The following is a 15,076-nucleotide window of genomic DNA, read 5'->3' on the forward strand; positions in this document are numbered from 1 at the left end:
CTAAAAATTTGATGCAATCCGCCAAACCAAATCCTAAAGAAGAAGAAGAAGAGGAAGAGAGACTGGAGCCTTGTGAGTCGTTCTGTTGTGCAGCACATACCAGGTGATCTAATTACAGCATGGGATTCCAACTAAATATTTGCCAGCTAGATATCTTATACTAACTATAAACTGTCTAAAATATGCTATATGCTCTACAGTTGTGCATTTGCTTTGCTAATTTAGTAGCTAGTTATCTAGATAAGTGGTTCGTTTCTTGCAGTCAAGCTCCTATTGGTAACATAATCCCCTGCTGGATCTAGAGCCTTGCAGTCTAATATTTGGTTTGTGTGTGCAGAAAACTGTGAGTAGCATTATTTTTGTTACTTCTATAACTTTATGAGCTGGGATGTCTGTCCTGCAAATAGTTCATCTCAAAGACTGTATAACATGTTAGCGTGCGTTCATTATCATTTAGGTAGCATTCACTATGGGATRTGACATGTACTTGTTAGTATTGCTAACCTTCGGATTGAAAACATCGCCTCTTGTGTTCAGTGCCGGTATTACTGAATATCCCAGAATGGCACAAGTTTATTGTCACGTGCACAAGTACAGTGAAATGCCTTTCTTGCTCTTTCCCAAGAATGCAGTAATCTGTATGAACAAGGTCGGTATGAAGGTATGACAATCTGGATACCGCCCAAGCCTACTTCAAAATGTCTTTGAAAGTAATTGAAAAACCCTCAATAGTATTTGAAACCAGGTCTGTTGTCTTGTCTCATTTCCTGAAGGCCATTCTCAATTTAGATCCTATGTGTGACTGACCAGTGACCAGAGCTGCCTATGTCACTAATACAGCTGAGCTGATGTAACTGTCAGAGTTGTTCTAACAGAGCCAGGGGGCTCGTGATACGCGTCAGTGTTCATGGACGTGTGTATCATGACTGTGTATTAATAGCTTCCTTTGAACCACAACAAGCACCTTTTAGGGATGTCCGGCGTTGCTTTAAGTCAACTCACTAAACACCTGGACACCCTTACTTCTATGGTAAGGCAAATGTAACTGTTCCTTTTCTCAACAAATCAGGTTTGATTCAAGTGAAAGCATGAATCTATCCGTACATTCTGAATGTCTGAAAGATATAAATGTATTTATGAATGACTGAATGATATATCTTGGATTAATTTACAGCAATGGGTAAATTTAGAAATGGAAGAATACAGGCCGCAGAGAGAGATTGTTGGGTGGAACAGTTTATTTCTTTGTATTTACATGGAAGAATGTACATCACAATCTAAAGAACATCCAAACTACATAGCTACATATCCCAACCCCATTTTAAGCTTGGCAGTTTTGAAAAATAAGCTACATACAGTATTCCAGTCGACAAATTGCCTACTGATCTTTTCCAAATCTTCCAGTGTAATAACATATTGTGCTTTTAAAGACTGAAAATATGATTGAAAGACATTTTTGGACGCTCAGTGGTTGCTTTCCATGTAGAACCTTTTACCAAAACAAAATACACTAGTGTCAACAAAATCAGTTTACTAGCAATTTGGGAAAAAATCCCAGTAGTCAATTTAGAATTGTACATTCCATATCATAGTTTTCTGTGTAGAATTTGGTGAAAAGAAGGAGAGGCACTCAGAAGAGCTGACATCCTTTAGAAAACGGCACTCTCTCTCCAGCAGCTTTGGGAGACTGCAGAAGAACTCCTGCAATTCTGTGCCACGTTTAAGCCTACCTTTTGACGGGATAGGTATTTCTCTGCCAGAAATCAAAGGCAAATTAATCTGTCCAATGTTCTAACGTAACACTACAATTATGTGTATACAAATGTTTGGAAGCCATTTTCTTACTTTGTCCATTGAATATCAATCACCTCTAGTCTAGCCCATCGCCATCCACAAACCTGTCCACAGAAAATGACTTCTGTTATGTTTTATATTTATCAAGGTATCATTTGAAGTTGGATGGCACTTCAGAAAGAGACATTTTTGATTATCATACTTGTCTAGACGGGTTGACAGGTTACCAACAAATACAATGCATGATATTGATTGATTGTATACTTGTACAAAAATTAGAAGAGCACACAAAATTCCATCTTGAGTTACATATTAGGAAGGCAACCTGTCCCCAAATATACACATATAGATGTTATGCTCACAATTTAATGAAAATCAAATTCTATAGTGCAAAACAACACTTACAATACATGTATGTATGTAATTCTTACAAAAATAAAAACTCTTAACACTTCCTCCCCTCTACCACCCGGTAGGTAAGTATCCAATAGAAGATTGACCATTAGGCGACTGGTCCATAATCCAATAGGACATCTGAAGGTACATTACATGCTGACAACATGTTGGCATGCTTTGACTGCACCCACAACACAGCATGATACAGAAATTATACCATTAAGTCACAACATCAATGACTGAAAAAATGAAATTATATGCAGTCCTCTTGACATTACAGTCAAATCAGCACATTTCTTGTTCTTACTTTCAGTGGGCCCCCATATTCATGTACAGACAAGAATCCTGAGGCACATCAGAATGTAAGGTACATGGGTTGGTTAGTTGGGCACTGAATGATCCCCGGACCAATCTGGGTATATGAAACACGATGACATCCAAATTATTAATGCAACACAGTTGATCAAAAATAAAGCCTGTACTCGGACAAATTGAGGCCAAAATGAAGCAAAGGTGAAGGCATCCGATGTCTCGCAAAGCATTCCAGTCTTCATCTAAATGTTCAAGGGCTAGCATAGCGCTAATGGGTGAAATGATGCCACAGCACACCAATGCTGAGCACTAAGGGGCATTGACTGACTCTCTGTTCCTCCTCCCCTCTTCTTCTCTAAGGCATATCTTCCTCTCAGAAACTAGACCTGGCAGAGCCCTCAGTGCAGCTCCTAGGAGACACCATCCAACACTGTCTGTATACAGTAGTTAATACATACTCAAGTCTAGTCTACCATTGTCCCTGCAAGAGCCTCCAACACAAAACTGTAAAAGGTCTGGTTACCTGCCTGCCACTGACACCTTACACCATTTATGTCCGGTGGAACATTTTCTACAATATTCATGTTCGTTTTTCTTACATCTTGACTTAGGCAAAAGTATCGCAGTGTCATCTATATTTGAAATGGATACAAAACTCATGGTGGTGACTGGGGGCTGCGTTTAAAAGTACGGTAACTACTTTCAGCGGTCGTAAAATTATGTAACATGGAGTTGTACAGTCCCCAGAACAGACAATTCCTTGGAATGTCCTGACGGAATCAGTAGGCAACCTAAGAACCGCTGAGGAGTGTGTGCGCGTGTTGGGGAGTTTAATATCTTGATGGAAAAATCTTGAGCTTGATATTTATAGATTAGGAAGTATTCTTAGACTTGTTGGAGTTCCTGTTTCTTCTTATTAACACAGTTTTCATGCTCCAAACTTCTTTCAACAACTGCACAGATGATAGAAGACACCGTCATTAAGAAGTAGGGTAATGATATAAAAACTTGCACAAGAATACACTTTTCAAAACAGCAGACCAGGTTCACAGAGCAGTTCATTTAATACAGCTGACCTTATTGTAAAATGAGTGAGGCTGCGACATGCCTGACCTCTTGACCCCTGAAAGTCCCTTGATGACACAGTAAGACACACACACACATTCCTGACACGCTCACCCATTAGGCCTGGCTGGCTGCACTTGACCGGGCATTCCTCTACAATAGCACTGAGGACTGGCTGGGTCTGATTCTTAAATGGCTGAGCAGGTGGACWTTACGTAACAGTAGACGTTCAAATGGTGCTGGTGGTTTAAACATCTGTTTAAGTGGTTAAATGGCCTGACCACAGAATGATATCTTAGAACTCATTTAATAGGATCTCTATGGGCCTGACTCCTGCCACAGGCTGCCAGTGGATACCGTATGCACAATGTACATTGTATTTATGAGTGCAGTGTCACCTTGTAGTCAGTGTGAGAAGAGCAGTAGTGTTGTGTCCTTCCTTACCATGGTATGAGATGAATAAAGAGGAGCAGGTCCCTTTCAGATTCCTTGCCCTGTGATCATTGACTTGGGCCTGCAAATGACATGAGTATGAATAAATACATGTCTCTGTGACTTTGTTTCCTGCTATACTGCTGTTGAGAGGTGATAGTGCTTGACCATGGCCATGTTGACAGCTGCTTGGTCTATACCAGGTACACTACATTTCCAAAAGTATGTGGACACCTGCTCGTCAAAAGTCTCATTCCAAAATCATGGGCATTCATATGGTGTTGGTCCTCCCTTTTCTGCTATAACAGCCTCCACTCTTCTGGGAAAGCTTTCCAGTAGATGTTGGAACATTGCAGCGGGGACTTCCATTCAGACACAAGCGCATTAGTGAGGTCGGGCACTGACATTGGGCGATTAGGCCGGGCTCGCAGTCGGTGTTCCAATTCATCCCAAAAGTGTTCAATGGGTTTGAGGTTAGGGCTCTGGGCAGGCCAGTCAAGTTCTTCCACACAATCTCGACAAACAATTTCTGTATGGATCTCGCTTTGTGCACGGGGGCATTGTCATACTTAAACAGGAAAGGGCCTTCCCCAAACTGTTGCCACAAAGTTGGAAGCACAGAATCGTCTAGAATGTCATTGTATGCTGTAGCGTTAAGATTTCCCTTCACTGGAACTAAGGGCCCTAGCACGAACCATGAAAAACAACCCCAGACCATTATTCTTCCCCCTCCAAACTTTACAGTTGGCACTATGCCTCCGTGCAGGTAGCTTTCGTCTGTCGGACTGCCAGATGGTGAAGCGTGATTCATCACTCCAGAGAACGCGTTTCCACTGCTCCAGAGTCCAATGGCGGCGAGCTATACACCACTCCAGCAGACGCTTGGCATTGCACATGGTGATCTTAGGCTAGTGTGCGCCTGCTCGGTCATGGAAACCCATTTCATGAAGCTCCCGACAAACAGTTACTGTGCTGACGTTGCTTCCAGAGGCAGTTCGGAACTCGGTAGTGAGTGTTGCAACCGAGGACAGATGTTTTTTACACGCTACACGCTTCAGCACTCGCCGTTCCCATTCTGTGAGCTTGTGTGGCCTACTACTTCGGCTCAGCCGTTGTTGCTCCTAGACGTTTCCCCTTCACAATAACAGCACGTAGTTGAACGGGGCAGCTCTAGCAGGGCAGAAATTTGATGAACTGACTTGTTGGTGTCGTCCCATGACAGTGCCACGTTGAAAGTCACTGAGCTCTTCGGTAAGGTCATTCTACTGCCAATGTTTGTCTATGGGGATTGCATGGCTGTGTGCTTGATTTTATACACCTGTCAGCAACACCTGTAGCCAAATCCACTAATTTGAAGGGGTGTCCACATACTTTTGTATATATAGTGTATCTCCAACCCTGGTCCTGGAGAGCTTTAAGATATTCGGCTATCACACACAGGCCGTTATAGTGTAACTGTCTACTCCCTACCTCTCTGCCTTGGCTGAAGAAGACGCGTGTGGGTTTGGCTGCTCCTGCTGTTCCTGCTCCATCCTGTACAGGCAGAGGGAGACAACACTTGTATAAAAGCTTGATGAATGAATTGACTGAGGATACAGCATGGATCACCCCCGATCGAGTATGAGCATGGCATGGTATGCCTGGTTAATTCGATCTAAAAATAAAGATGTAAATGTGTTTTACCTTTCTTTCCGAGCTTTGATCCTCTCCTCCTCGAATCTGTAAAAAGATAAGATGAAGATCCCTTTTTTGATCCAAGTCCTTTTCCAAGAGTAAAATTCAGATACTATCTTACATGTATTTTTTTGGCTGACAAACAAAATTTACATCAATTTCCATTTGAAGAATTTTTGAAATTCATATGTGTTCTATGATTTATTTACTGCCTCAAAGTCTCTGCCAGGCATCCATGTCTATTCACGACGGGGAAAATTATTTGCTTGCAAGTTTACATAATTTATTAGTCTGCAAATCACTGCAAGTCAGTGAATGATGGTGGGAGTCTTGAGCTTAGTTACTCCCCATAGTGGTTGATGATACTTACTGCACCACACACTCCGGGACCTGCACATGTTCCATGGGGACTATCTCTGCCAGCTCATCCAGACTATGCACATACTGGATCTTATTCATAAACTTCACACTGCCAATAAGAACAGGATAAAAACAACAACCAGTTATATTGGTGTTATGTGGACAACTATTAGTTATCCGTCACAGTGGCGATATGTAGCATAACTGTATTATAAAAAACTTTTGTATCATTTCAGCCAGAAGTTTTGAAAGTGCTGCTAATGAGCCAAAAGTGGTCCCAGTTTTGTGTGTACTACGTCATCAAATTGTGTACTACATCATCCATTTCGTATGATATGTTACGTCATGCAAAATATAAAAATAAAATATATTTAAAAAAAATAGCGATTCATATATGTTACAAATCCAATTCATACTATATGTTACAAATTTGTTATGTTTTAGATCCTGGAGTACCACTTTAACATGATGTTGTTGTTCTGTGGTCACCTGATAAAAGGCCTAGATATGGCCAGCACAGTGCGGATGAACCAGGTGGGGTGGGCGATGACCAGAGACTTCAGGTTCTTCCTCAGCCTTCAGGGACAACAGAAATAAATAGTTGAAATAAGGCAATACAACATACATTCATCTCATAGTGCTAGAAGACTATCAAGCAGCCTACTGTAGTATGAGTCAATCCTCACTTCCCATTGACTGCCAGTAGCAGTGACAAGCTCAATTACTCCCCATTAGTTTCTCCTGAGAGTAAGTCAACATTTGTGTTATGCACATCCATCCTATGCTGACAGTATGAATGATTGCATTCTCCATGCTGTCATGCAGTGGTGTATACGATATAAATAGTCTTACCTCCTATCAATCATCTGATAGCATTTCTTCAGCCATCCTATGCCCGGCATCTTGCCCCGCGGTGTGGCTCCATTCATGTAGATGATCAAATAGTCCTCAGCAACCAGCATTTCTAGACTGCTGACCACATACCTGAGATGGCAATGAGGAAGGGAAAAAATATTGAGGTTTATTTTCTTCCTGTCGTGGCAAGCACTAAAGAAATCTTGAGTTACCATTTTCTGGCCGCATAAATCTTCACTACAAAATGATAGTGAAGATAGCATGATATGATCTCTCTGATTTCAATGATAGTATACCAGGCGTGATGACCTAGTTTTAAATATCACTCTGTGGTAGTTGGGCATTTGTGCCTCTTGCCATAAATCAGTATCTCTGCAATTTGTAAATCCAGTTACTCACAGGAAGAGGTTCTCCATGATGTAGTGGTAATCTGCACAGCTGCTGTCGGGCAGGTAGCAGGCTGAGAACACTATGATGGCATTCAGACCCTCACCATAGTAACCTGCAGAGGGAGAGAAGAGCGACAGTTGACATGGCCTGTAAGTTCATCCCGTTGGTGTCAATTACCTGGATGCAGAACAATCAATATACAGACATATACCGACGTAAACTCAATTTGAGATTGAATGGGCACCACGTTGGCACCAAAAGTTCCATGACAATTCAATTCTAATTAGTTTAACAGATGTGTATAAGAGACAGTATATATACAGTGTATCTATGGCTCTGGCTGGATGCTGTTGGTTGGATACTGACCCCCATGGGTGATGACGCGGAGGTATGGCCTGATGACCTGCATGTCGATGCGGTGCTCCTGCTCCCCAATGATCACCGTCCTCCACAGGCGCCCGTTACCCCCCGTCCCATCAGCACCATCCTCCTCTTCTCCGTCACCAGGCCCCGCTTTGGCGTTGGCCACTGGCGTGTCATCTGGATGTACATAGTGAAAAGTTTGAAGGTGTTTATGCTATAATGTGAAGTGGGTCTTAAACAAATGTATTTATATTAGTGAGACATAATGGATTTGTTTTATGTCATCCACCTTTGTCTCTTCAGTATCTTAGCTGCTGTTCTGTTTAGCTGTAGTCTGATAGCATAGACTTTACTACCCAGCTATTTACACTGAACAAAAATATAAACGCATAAACAATTTCAAAGATTTTACTGAGTCACAGTTCATATCAGAAAATCAGTCAATTGAAATAAATTCATTAGGCCCTAATCTATGGATTTCACATGACTGGAAATATAGATATCCCTCTGTTGGTCACAGAAACTGTACCTTAAAAATAAAGTAGGGACGTGTATCTGGTGTCAGTATCATGTGCGACTACCATTTGCCTCATGCAGTGCAACATCTCTTTCGCATAGAGTTGATCAGACTGTGGATTGTTGTCCCACTCCTGTTCAATGGCTGTGCAAAGTTGCTGGATATTGGCGGGAACTGGAACACGCTGTTGTACACGTCCATCCAGAGCATCCCAAACATGCTCAATGGGTGGCAATTCTAGTGAGTATGCAGGCCAAGGAAGAACTGGGACATTTTCAGCTTCCAGGAATTGTATACAGGTCCTTGCGACATGGGGGCGTACATTATCATGCTGAAACATGAGGTGATGGCGGACGGATGAATGGCACGACAATGGGCCTCAGGATCTTGTCACGGTATCTCTGTGCATTCAAATTGCCATAGATAAAATGCAAATGTGTTCGTTGTCCGTAGCTTATGCCTGCCCATACCATAACCCCACCGCCACCATGGGGCACTCTGTTCACGACGTTGACATCAGCAAACCGCTCGCCCACACAACACCATACACACTGTCTGCCATCTGCCTGGTACAGTTAAAACCGGGATTCATCTGTGAAGAGCACACTTCTCCAATGTGCCAGTGGCCATCGAAAGTGAGCATTTGGCCACTGAAGTCGGTTACGACGCCAAACTGCAGTTAGGTCAAGACCCTGGTGAGGATGACGAGCACACAGGTGAGCTTACCTGAGACGGTTTCTAACAGTTTGTGCAAACCCACAGTTTCATCAGCTGTCCGGGTGGCTGGTCTCAGATGATCCCGCAGGTAAAGAAGCCGGGTGTGGAGGTCCTGGGCTGGCGTGGTTACACGTGGTCTGCGGTTGGGAGGCCGGTAGGACGTACTGCCAAATTCTCTAAAACAACGTTGGAGGTGGCTTATAGTAGAGAAATTAACATTAAATTATCTGGCAACAGCTCTGGTGYACATTCCTGCAGTCAGTATGCCAATTACACACCCTCAAAACTTGAGACATCTGTGGAATTGTGTTGTGTGACAAAACTGCACATTTTAGAGGGGCCTTTTATTGTCCCCAGCACAAGGTGCACCTGTGTAATGATCATGCTGTTTAATCCGCTTCTTGATATGCCACACCTGTCAGGTGGATGGATTATCTTGTCAAAGGAGAAATGCTCACTAACAGCGATGTAAACAAATTTGTGCACAACATTTTTTTTTAAATAAGCTTTTTGTGTGAATAGAACATTCCTGGGATCTTTTATTTCAGCTCATGAAACATGTGACCAACACTTTACATGTTGCGTTTATATTTTTGTTCAATATATCGAGCCTGAGTGGGTGCCAGACCGTGTCTGCGCTAGCTACATCTTGCCAAACAACAAGTCGTCTAAAGCACACAGACTGGCACCCAGGCTTCCAGGCTGGCACCAGGGCTTCCATTATTCCACTCCGCATGAGCTCTACCTACCTTCCCACTCCAGCTCGTTGCCGTTGGTGATGAACTCCAGGGAGTCGTTGTCATCGGGGGTCTCGATGTCGTCCACATTGATGTCCAGGTCGTCGGGCGTATCCAAGAAGTCGTCAGACAGCAGGGAACCCTCGCTGTGGTCCAGGGACAGGTTCATGTCCGGGGCCACTAATGTACGCCGCTTACGATGGGTGGACCCTCCTCCACTTCCGCCTCCTCCAACTGCATTAACATTCAGAGAGTTGGGGGGAGCTATGACAGAGCAGGTGAGACTTATTAGCTACTAATAGTATACACACATGACATCCAGTTGAATTCACAGGTGCAGGGTCCAGGAAGTAGCATGTGAGATGAGGTTCATTGTTAGTTAGAAAGTAATATATTAAGCTAAAGTGGCTTATAGTATATCAACTGAGTTAACTTTACCAACACCAAAAACATCTATCAAATGCCAGACAGGTGAGGTGTTATTTCAATTATACTTACAGGCTCGGTCATCGGTGAGACCACAGGAAGACTCCATGTCACCGTCCTCAGGAAGGGGTCTGAAAATCAACACAGAGAGCCCATCATTCTGTCAGGGCCACAGCCACACACAATAGCATGACATGAGCAAACACTAAAGCCAGCCAGCCTGACTCAAATAAACCAAACCCCAAATAGTCCTGGAAGCACACTAGTACATCACCACATCATTGCAGCTGGTGCAAAATTAACACATGCCAGCGATCATGTCAGTGGGGTTGTCAGTGATCTGGCTCAGCACCACAAAGGGAGCACAGAGAGAGGATGCTGGGTGGTAATTAGCATCTCCCCAGGGAGCTCTTTAGATTATAGACCTGCCACGGTGTGCGATGTGGGGAGGGAGGTAGAGGCGGTGGTATGTCAACAAACCTTATTCACTGTACAGGGGAGGCAGACACACCGTTAGGTTACCCCTTAACACGTGGTGTAATTTCCCTTGTCACTTCCTGTAACGTGAAACAAGGAGGAGGACATGGAGGAGGTGGAGAATGAAGGGTATAATACAGGGGGGAAATGTCAACAACCAAATACCAAGAGGCACTGGGGAAATATAAAGTACACAGCTCCACTGTGCACTGCTGCGTAATACTAAACCATCCTTTCAACCTAACAATCCCAGGGAGGACAGACAGTCTATAACAGTGTTGCCAAATCAACATGACTGGCAATAACAAATGACAAGGGCATCCGTTACACTGCATGGTGTCCGATCTAGCATCCCTGAGGCGTCCCACTGCTATAACCACTGGCAAGCTTCCATTGTTCAAATAACCAGTTTCCTACAATAATGACACCATGAAGAAGAAATTAAATAAGAATTATGTCTAACAAAGGGTATGATAATCCAAAATGTCAAGCAGTCAGGCCATATTATTCTCCTATATGATGATGAGGGCTAAGAAACAAATCATAAGAGCTCCTGCTTACCTTATCAAAAATTAGGATGGATTCAAAGACGGTCCAGGCAACTATTTGATTTTACAGCACAGGATCCTAGAATATTATGCATGCCCTTTTCTCAGTCGATCATAGGGAGCCTCAGGCACATCATTATTCAGAGCCTAATGATACATATACTTATTTTCTCTTCCTCCTTTTCCTTAAAGCTGATCTGCCACCATTTTCCTGGTGATGCTGTGTTGTTGACTGGTTGCTGCGTCACATGACGTTACCCACTACCATTTAAGGAGAGAGCTGCACCTGCTCCCTGCCTCCGCTCCCTCAGATGGAGAAAGACAGGAGAATGCTCCTTGCTGTCAGAATGCTCTCTCTTTGCCTTTCTTTTTCACTCCTTTAATTTCCTACTGAGCAATTATCTGATCTCCCTACGTCTCGCAATGACAATAAAGGGGAGAGTCATGCTTAAATCCAGTCCTCTTTGTAATTCTTCAGTGCTTGGAGAACATTTATAATGTTTTTTTTATTTTTTATTCTGTATAGATCCAGTGTTTGTGAATGTTTACGGCACATATTATTGTCATGTGGCTATTGCAATCAATGTCAGAGGTTGATTTCAGTAGATGGGGTATCTGCTAGGTATTCCAGGCTATAATTACACCAGCTGCACGAGGTTAGCTCACTGGGAAATCCTCAAGCAAATTATACTGGAGCAGATTATAGTCCAACAACGAACATGACTGAGGTATTGTCATCTACCGGTTGTGATGAAAAAAAAACACACAGAGTAACATTCTAAAGTGTATTACTGTGTGATTATTCTTGCAAGTACAATGTAACAAATAGTGTAACCTTTGTTGTTACACTGTAGGCTGTATAGTGTACTTACTGATGGATTACTGCTGTCAGTATAATGTTATGGTGAGTTATTACAATAGTTTTAGCACAGTATTGGACTCTGCAGGACTAAAGGACCCTGTAAAGTAAAGCATCATCAAAGTCGTCTGACACCCACCTGGGGAAGTCTTCATCCTGCCACTCATCTTTACATTCCATGTTATCCATTCGTAGTGTCGCCTCTGTGGTGCCCATCCCATGGAAGGGAGGGGAGGAGCCTGGGACACACAGACATAGACAGACCATACATAATTAACCAACCAACGATAATCAATCACAGATGGGGTGAGTTCCTTCCTGTTACAATGGAGCTCTTTGAGCATTGGAAATGATATGTAGATCCAATTTATCCCTATCATCATTATCATTGGCATAATCAAATCATAGCCTTCGGCTATAAGCGGGCTCAAACCAAATCGATCCCATCCTCAGGTATGAAGCTCAAAGAGAATTCAGAGAATTCCTCCGTTATAACACAGAGAATGCATTTATACAAGAGGAACAATGGTACGGTTATTAGTATTTTATTTAATTCATTAGTATTTATCATTTCATTTGAGAAACTGAATCCAGGTCACGAGGCGTTTATCCCCCTGTGTAGCATGTGAGGAGCATGTGACTGAGGTCCCCTTGCTGCTTCCCTCAAAGTCAGTCACAATTAAGGAATTTCGTAAGTGGAATCCAAGAGGCCGGGAGAAATCAACTCTTAATCCCTCCTCATCAGCTACTAATCCTCAGCGCAGTTGCCACCTTTTTGATGTGTTCAGGTTTATCCTGTCTGACACAAGTTTAAAGAGACAGTTCTACAGCCTATTAATACTGGCTCCAGATATCTCAAGCTGGGTTGACATCATGTTAGTCAGTGCACCGTACTGTAATCACTCACATTCTGTTTTTGAGGGAAATGTGTAAGTGTGACTTGGGTTTCAGTTTTCGTTACCATCATCGGCTATGTTGAATAAGAAAGAGACACTAATATTATTCAAAGTCAGATACACTGTATATTTTATACTGAGGTTGTATGGTTCACTGCATGGGACTGACTGTGTTTAATTGACCTAAATTACTCCTCCCTTTCTACCTCTTCACTCATGTGGAAAATCAACAGAGCCTGACTGGGGTGTACTGAGTGGCTTAGGTTCCCCAGGTCAGCTATGGAAATAATTATAAAAACAGATACACTCAGGGATGGCTCCGAAAGTACATTACCTGTCTCTGGGTGTGGGTAAGTGGCAATACTAACTCTGAGAATTCACCTACCATAAACACAGCAAAATCAATAAGGAGATCAGAACATGATTTGCAAGGCAATGTCCTACACACATCAAAATGTTCACATGATTGTTTCCATCAGGTTGTTGTCCGGCAATAATGTCAGATGCATTGTAAGATGTGTTTTGTAAGGTCAACCTCTATACAGAATGTATACTGTACAGCTACATCATATCCACTCCGAGGGTGTAGATCAGTGTACTGTATCCCAAAGGGCAAAGCAGCATACTATAAGACCCCAGCCATAACCCACAAGAGAAGCTGCTTGTATTCCATGTCACTTCGATTGAGCATGCAACTGTGAGCCTTATTGTGTGACCAGAATCATTTGCATACCATACACCCAATAAACGCATAAACCCAACTGCCTGTGCCTAGTGAAGTGATACAGTATCCAAACTATAATTTGTCAAATAAAGAGAGGGCTGGCATGTTATGAATATGGAGGGAAGAAGAAAAACCCACCAGCATGAGAGGTAATGAAAGTAATCAATTGCCTGCATCTTTCATTTTCCAAACACTATGGATTGTTTTGCATCCTATGTGGATCCTAACACATTAAGTTAATACAGTGACAGTCCAATTACAGTACTACATTTCTGGAGGGCATACCAATGGAGGCTATATCTGTAGGCAGGAAGGTATTCAGTATGCTGCCAGGCATTGGAGTAAATGACAAGGAATAATAGTAGTGTGGGAGAACTTGACCTTAAGACTTGAATCACATCTGCAGTCTGCATATGCAAGGAAAATGCAAGAGCTGAATACAATGGAAATCGACAGTCTTTCTTTATCATCTAATCCTATAGATTCCTATCTTATTTAAGAGTTAACATATTCATGAGCTACTATACATTTACTACATACACACACACACATACTGTATGAGGAGTGTAATAAAGAGTAGAGGAAGAATGCAAAGGCGTACTCACATGGGCAGTAAAAGATCCCTTGAATCACTGCTGTCTGTCCCTCCTTTTGCGTCCTCCCTCCTTATTCACTGATGTAGAGATTGGACAGCTAGGAATTTAAATCCTTCAGACCAGGGTCAATGCATGGGTCTAGTGAGTCGCCCCCCTCGTCGTCCCGTGTCAGGCAGCAGCAGCAGGTGTCTGAAGACAGGGGGCAGCTTTGTTCCCTAAATCCCCTCCCCCCCCCCCCCCCCCCGCCCCCTCCACTTCTGTTGGGGAAGGAGAGTGTGAAAGAGACTGGCCCTGAAGACTGTGACAGGCTCCTTTAGAGCTCCACCCTACCCTTTTAATTTGAAGGAATCAATGCTGTTATCATGATGACTGTTTCTGGTTGTCTATTCTGCCCATGTATTTCTGTCTGGACTCTAAATATGTTTATGAGAATCTCTCATCTCTCCATCCCATAATAGCTTGTCCATCAGCGCCAATTCCTCTTCAGTAGTTATACTGTACTTTCCTCTCTGCTCATATTGGTTTAATCCAGTCCATGCTGGGATAACCATCCTGTTCATATCTGCCTGTTTATACTAAAAACACCACCTACATATCAAGTCTCCCTTTGTGTTTTTACTCCACGAACTGCTGTGAATGGTCCTCTATGCCCACTGTTTCCTGGCAACAGCATCTCTCTCTCTCTCTCTCCACACTCAACACCCCACCCCCTACCCATACACAGACACTAACTTATTCAGCCTCCCTTGCTCACTTCAGTTCTCCACCAATCATATCCCCCTTTCATCCACACATTTCTCACCCGGGTGCTTATGCTCCACCCATTCCTGTCCTCCTTTCTCCATTCTCCCRTTTTCCTGCCCAGCTGCAGGAGTGGACTTCTCCTCAATCGAGCAATCTGCCCTAGACAGCAGTGGCGGTGGCAGGTGGCCATGCAA

General features: G+C 43.1%; 1 protein-coding gene across 6 annotated transcripts; it reads right to left on the reverse strand.

Annotated features, from left to right (window-relative positions):
- Positions 1-1,220: 1,220 nt before the first annotated feature.
- Positions 1,221-15,069, reverse strand: LOC111975832 (caytaxin). Of its 6 annotated transcripts, none has more exons than XM_024004449.2 (13): positions 14,148-15,069; positions 12,062-12,161; positions 10,111-10,169; positions 9,625-9,846; positions 7,645-7,818; positions 7,288-7,390; positions 6,886-7,017; positions 6,523-6,609; positions 6,044-6,142; positions 5,683-5,718; positions 5,470-5,532; positions 4,012-4,081; positions 1,221-3,455 (listed from the first exon to the last, which is right to left on the reverse strand). In XM_024004449.2, exons 2-12 carry the CDS (start codon positions 12,136-12,138, stop codon positions 4,048-4,050), a joined length of 1,086 nt encoding a protein of 361 aa, XP_023860217.1. In that variant the 5' UTR covers positions 12,139-12,161; positions 14,148-15,069; the 3' UTR covers positions 1,221-3,455; positions 4,012-4,047. The 6 variants fall into 6 exon arrangements, with proteins under 6 accessions (XP_023860217.1, XP_023860216.1, XP_070303619.1 ...); XM_024004448.2 differs by having other exon boundaries at positions 9,625-9,876; positions 14,148-14,858; XM_070447518.1 differs by lacking the exons at positions 12,062-12,161; positions 14,148-15,069 and adding exons at positions 10,519-10,595; positions 11,077-12,007.
- Positions 15,070-15,076: the final 7 nt, after the last annotated feature.

The sequence above is a fragment of the Salvelinus sp. IW2-2015 genome, linkage group LG16 (genome assembly GCF_002910315.2).
Source record: "Salvelinus sp. IW2-2015 linkage group LG16, ASM291031v2, whole genome shotgun sequence".
NCBI classification, from domain to species: domain Eukaryota; kingdom Metazoa; phylum Chordata; class Actinopteri; order Salmoniformes; family Salmonidae; genus Salvelinus; species Salvelinus sp. IW2-2015.